This window comes from Electrona antarctica (assembly GCF_951216825.1).
Source record: "Electrona antarctica genome assembly, chromosome: 3".
NCBI lineage: Eukaryota > Metazoa > Chordata > Actinopteri > Myctophiformes > Myctophidae > Electrona > Electrona antarctica.
The window spans coordinates 22,685,358-22,691,498 of record NC_136808.1 but is presented as its reverse complement, the minus strand read 5'-3'; the positions used below and the strand labels follow the sequence as shown (position 1 = coordinate 22,691,498).

Sequence of the window (6,141 nt, the reverse complement as noted above, 5' to 3'; positions counted from 1 at the left end):
CAAGATACCCATGTACCTGTCTAGATACTTCCTTAATGTTAACGAAGTCCACACCCACAACACCAGAGGGAGTGCAACGAACCATGTACAACCCAGATTCGGCACAAACAAGGGACTAAATTATTTTCGCTCCTATGCCACCAAAATGTGGAACGCCCTACCAACTGTCATTAAGACATGCGAATCCCTTGACTCCTTCAAAACCGCTCTCAAAGGGCACCTACGGATGGCTGCAATTCGAAACTGGCCCCCGTAAAATCTGAATCCCCCCCCACCGCCCCCCCCCCCCCCCCTTTTTCCCCTCACTGTATATGTTTCTTTTCCCTTTTTACCTCCTTTATGATGAATTCCTGTTCTGTCTATAGAAGTGTCTATTTGTACGTCTCTAAATGTTTTGATGATTTGAACATGGTGGACCCTATTGGAAACAAGTGTAATGCTTAATTGGGTCGTCCACTCACAGTTAACAGCCTTTGTATTGAGTTTGTGCTTGAAATGTACTGTAATTCTGCAGACTGTTAATAAATTCTTCAATCAATCAATCAATCAATCCCTTCTAATGCACCCCCTGGCACAAATACACACACAATGGTTTCGACCGTCTCGGGTTCCGTCTCCCCCCGTGAAGTGAGTGGTACAGTCCTACACTGACGTCATCGTCGGGGCAGTACTTTAGGCCAAGGCTTGTTTTGCTAAATTGTTGACGACTAGTTTAAGGTTTATCTAAAAGGTTTTCCACTCGGCCTCGATCTTCTTTGTCTAACTTAATCAACGCTGTTCTGTTGTTGTTGATCTCGTCTTATTTCCTACGGCATCGAGCAAAAACAGTCCAGCATCAGCAAACATGAAATGGATGTTCAAAGAGGATCATTCCCTGGGTAAGGAGATTATTGTTGTTATTATTATGATTATTTCATAACAATGCATGTGTAACCTATTAGTGAGCTAGGTTAAATCGCCAAAGATTGCCTGTATCTTGTACGGATCGCTGTTATAAACGAGGCACTATAATAAGAAATATTTCAGACCAATTGGTACTAAAATGCTGGCCTATCCTTGAGCCCTTTGTTTGTGACTGCTACAGAAACACTTATAGTTATTAATTTATTATTGTCATCCAATGTCATGTCATTTGACACTCACCATAAACAGCTTTAACACCGAATATAGCCTATGCTTTTGTTGCAGTAAATCGTCCTGAAATCAAATGTCATGGATTTTTAATACAAATAATTTACCCAATAGACCCTCATATGGTTCCCAGTGTTAAAAAGTTGTTTTTGACTGTGCATGACAGGTAATTTGGGCCTGTATAGGATGTTTTTGCGACCCGGCCTAACTTTAAGATTATATCTTCAAATTTAAAACCTCAACCAAAAGTAAACAAACAAAAGGCTTGTGTACCACTGCTGTTTACAAATGTTGATTGGCAGGTGTAGTCAGTGTCATGTGACCTCTAGTCCAAACTTTCCCCCAGCGTCACTAGTTCCCTCTCAGAGGGAAGGAAGAAGAATGTATCACAATTAAACCTGTTTTCAACATTTTATTATGGCCTACATTGAATTGCTTGCATGGACTATATAAAGTGGTATTGTATTATAGGTATTATTATCGTGGAAGGCCTCAAAATGGGCATCTTAATTAATAATGCCATCTATATTGTTTTCTTAATTCGTTTCATCAGAACATCGGTGCATAGAATCAGCCAAAATTCGCAACAAGTACCCTGATAGGGTTCCGGTGAGTGAAACTATTTTTTCCTGCTCTTAAACATGTGACAGTAGAGAACATATACCTGAATTTGTGTTCTAAACAATACTTGTATGCAGGGGTTGACACTAGGTCACTAGGTCTCAGAGGCACTTGCCCGTCGGGCAAGCACAGGTCATGCCCACTTGCCCGAAAAGTAAATCGTCCCTTTATAAAATTATAGGTAAAATAATTACTGTTAAATTTAACTCTTCTTGTGTTTTCTTATTTACTTTCTGGGGCTGTACGATATAAACGAGCACTTGCCTGGTCGGCCAACCTGAAGGCAAACTCCACCTGCCCGAAGGTTTTATTAGCCTTCCGGGGGCAGGTGGGTCAACGCCTGACTTTTATATTATGCGTTGCGTTTGTGTTATGAATATACTGTATGTACGGTATGTGTTGGTTGGGTTATTGTGGAGTTTATATACTGTATATGTGTTATTGTGTTCTGTGTAGGTTATTGTGGAGTTTATATACTGTATATGTGTTATTGTGTTCTGTGTAGGTTATTGTGGAGAAGGTGTCCGGATCACAGATAGTGGACATTGACAAGAGGAAGTACCTGGTTCCCTCTGACATCACAGTGGCCCAGTTCATGTGGATCATCAGGAAACGCATCCAACTGCCCTCCGAGAAGGCAATCTTCTTGTTCGTAGACAAGACGGTGCCTCAGTCCAGGTCAGTATTAGGCGTGTGAGGCTACAACTATACCTGTTCCGCCAGGTTCGTAGCTAACTGGTCATGTGTGCTGGAAACTGCAGCAAGAGATTTACTGTACATTTGCTGCATATCTCGTCTGCTTCCATTTACTGATTTTTTTTTAACAGATCCACACTGCAAAGCATCCACCCGTGGCATTTTTCCTTTCAATTAGAAATAATTTCACAATCCTAGACTAGTAACTCCTTTCCCCATGTACTGCCATGTGTGTAACGAAAGACCTCGTCTTAGAAGGAGATCAATTGATCGTAGCTGGATTTAAAAACCCAAACCGGGACACTTAATCACTTAAATCTGAAAATAGAAAATAGAATAGAGCTTCTTGATTGGCTAGTATTTTTACTACTTTGACAATTTCCTTTGACTTTTTATTTTTTAAATTTTCACCTGGCGTTTTCATCAGTGGTTTAGCATACCCAGTGACTGCACCTTTCAACTAAACGGAACATGATACACATATGCAAAGCACTCAAAAACGTGTTCTTGATTTAGATTGTGGCGAAAATGTGGTAGACGGTGTATGTTGAAAAGCAGAACATTTTAGTGTTCCAGAGATATTTGTCTGGTCTCTGGTCATCCAGATTGAAACGGGGACAATCCAGTTCATCTGGTAACCGTAATCATATAACTCTCTTTGGGGGCTTGTGATCAGCTGTTGTCTCACAGAATGGGTTCAAGTGTGGTGACTTCACCTGGATTAAAAAGTTCAGCCCCAGGCTGATGGGGTCACTCAAGTCCAACTGAATTGTTTCAGTTGGTGTTTTAAATTCAGGGTGGGGCTCAAGTTCACCATATTAGATTGGATTGAAGGAAGATTGATCATGTGAATGAGTGCATACAGTTTGTATGTTATCACTACTCAAGTTTTTGGTTCTATTTGGTCAGGACTTGGTAGGGGACTCATAATGCTGATCCTGATTAAGTTATGCCTGGTGAATTATATTTGTACATTACCAATGATCCAGCATTCTAACCACCAGTGAAAACATAGCGGTATTAATTAAATGAGTTGGCGAGGCAGTGACCAAACACTGCCACAATGGTGGCTCTGGATTTTGCTGCTTACAAGACAGTAGGCAGCCGTAAAATCTGTTCATTTAATGCTTACTTAGTTTAATTAATACACTGGACTGTAGCCTGTCTATATAATGATGAGACAGCCAATCTATCTTATCCACTTTAAACCTATATACTTCGCGTCCCCCGTGGGTTTTGTGAGCTTGCAGTTCCCGCTGTTTTCATTTAATGTTTGCCCAGGACTAAGGACGAGTAGGGTTGATGTGGTTAATTTATAGAACACTGGCACATACTCTTCTGGTTTCCATTCCATACAGAAATGTACTGACTGGGTATATAGGCCCTCATTTATCAACGCGTTGATAAATGAGGGCCATAGTGTTTATGTGAATAATGTAAATGAAAGCCAGCGTGTTTTGACCATCTGAAATCCAGCAGAGGACGCAGTGGTGTTCACTCACAAGGCAAACATTGACTACCGTATGTCAAATAATGTGCAGGAGTATGGCTTAGTGTTGCAACAGACTTTATTTCCTTGTTGACCGCTTGTATGTCTGCTGTGTCACAAACACGATTTTCTTTCTATTTTTAGAAAAACATGCTGCTCTGAAGGCCATCCCTTTCTTAAGTGTCACTGTCTATATCTACTCACTAGGAAATTATATAGTATACTTACTATTATGTAGTACAGACTGTACAGTTTCTTATTTTTTACGGCACTCGGTGCCGTGCTATGAGCTTGTAGATCTGCTATTTTTGAAGAATCGTGAAAATGTGGTGCAAATCTTTGAATATATATATATATTCTTTCAGAGCAAAAGTTTAACTCAAATCTTTGCTTCTGGGGGGTCCATGCAACAACATATTTTAAGATGGGGGGTCGGTGGCCAATTACATATAATCTTTGAGGTCCTTGACATGAAAATGTTTAAGAACCACTGACATAGAAACATGAGGTTTTCTGAAAACTGTCAGGATTTAGAAGACATTTGTAGAATCGTCCTCAGGTCTAAAATGGGTTCATTAAAAGTGATGTGCAGTATTGTGTGCAGTATTGTGTGCAGTATTGTCATAACCGTGTGTCTGTGCTGTTGCAGCATCACGATGGGACAGCTGTACGAGAAAGAAAAGGACGAGGACGGCTTTTTATACGTGGCGTACAGCGGGGAGAACACCTTTGGTTTATAAAAATCCCACCGTCGTGATTGGCCTTACCTCCCCCGAGTCACATGGCTGTCCAGTGGCCACACACCACACCTACACCACCCACCCTCATCCAATCGCAGTCCTCACTCACCCCTTGGAGAAACTGTGGGAAACCGCAGGGAGATGAAGTGACAGGAAAGAATTGGCGAGGTCGACGAGTGCTCAAAGAGTGGATTATAATGATCAATGATTGTTTGTTCAGGTCCATGTTGTATCAATGCTTTCTATACTAATTTAAATTATGTGTAGCGTGTCAATTTGTGTGATTTATTTGTTTAATGTTGTATGAGTAGATGCTATGAGGAGGAAAGGAACCCAGTTTATGTTTTTTTGTTTTTTTTCTTTGCTAGTTAAATGATGTTATTTGGGTTTTTTTCTGCAGAGGTTTGCCTTGAGTTATTCTTTCTTCTTTGAAGATTATATTTAAAAAGAATTTTAACTATTTGAAGGTAAGGTAGCTGGATGACCTAACCAATAAAAATGACAACTCATCCCGATGGTGTTCTTTCTCAAAATATCTACCCTTAGCCCTTCGCTAAGTCCCTCCCCAACCTGTCCTTGTCCAATAGGCATGTTTAGCAGCGAAGAGACAGGTCAAGCTGTCCTTCTCACCCATTGAGATGCATGTTAAATGACGGGATTTCTCCATATAAATAATGGATAATTTCAGAAGCAAAACCTTCAAAATGTCTATTCAACCAGGCCTGCAGTAGGCTATGCACTGGGCAAATGTGCATGACGGTATTTAAATAAACTAGAAATACGAGGAAATGACAGGTAGAAATCAACTTTTAACGACCGCCCGACAGGAGTTTTCATGTTGCAGCTATGAGGTGGCGAGAGCTTGACCTGCATAGCAACAGTTTTACAACAAATCATCTTTGGGCGAAAAATGTATCTGTAATGCTGTTGAAAGATACATTATTTGCATTACATCGATGGATACAATCAGGTTTTTGTATATGGAAGATAATATTTTGTAGTTACAAAGTTGGTTATGTATCCATTAATAACGAATGCAGTTGCACCTGTTTGCTTCTACACATTACAAATAAGGCTATAAACTCCAACTACTTTGACCACTTGAACCCCAGTGTCCATATTCTGGTGGGAACATTAGCCGATCTACAAGTTACACATTGTGAGCTTGTAGATTGGCTATTTTTTGGGGGGGCAAAGAGTGGCTACATGTCTAATAGATTAAGATTAATTTATACACGTAGCAGATTTAGAACCTCACAACATGTGTTGTGGTCTCATAGTTCTCTAAATCCTACTATTTTATTGTCACAAATATCTTTAATTAATCACTGTTTCATAAACTCAAGGTTGTTTCAAATGCCGCTTTTGGAACTTTTCCCCTCTACATCTACCAAATACTATAGGCTAGTATTTAGACACTCTCTCTTTCTCTCTCTGTTCCTGGCTCTAATCTTTCACAGAACA

The 6,141-nt window shown here is 40.1% G+C and overlaps 1 protein-coding gene across 1 annotated transcript; it reads left to right on the top strand.

Moving 5' to 3' along the window:
• Nucleotides 1–633: 633 nt before the first annotated feature.
• Nucleotides 634–5,187, top strand: LOC306920445 (gamma-aminobutyric acid receptor-associated protein-like 2). The gene is made up of 4 exons (XM_079497201.1): nt 634–878; nt 1,685–1,740; nt 2,258–2,430; nt 4,587–5,187. The coding sequence occupies exons 1-4, from the start codon at nt 845–847 to the stop codon at nt 4,675–4,677; spliced, it is 354 nt and encodes a 117-aa protein (XP_079353327.1). The 5' UTR covers nt 634–844; the 3' UTR covers nt 4,678–5,187.
• Nucleotides 5,188–6,141: the final 954 nt, after the last annotated feature.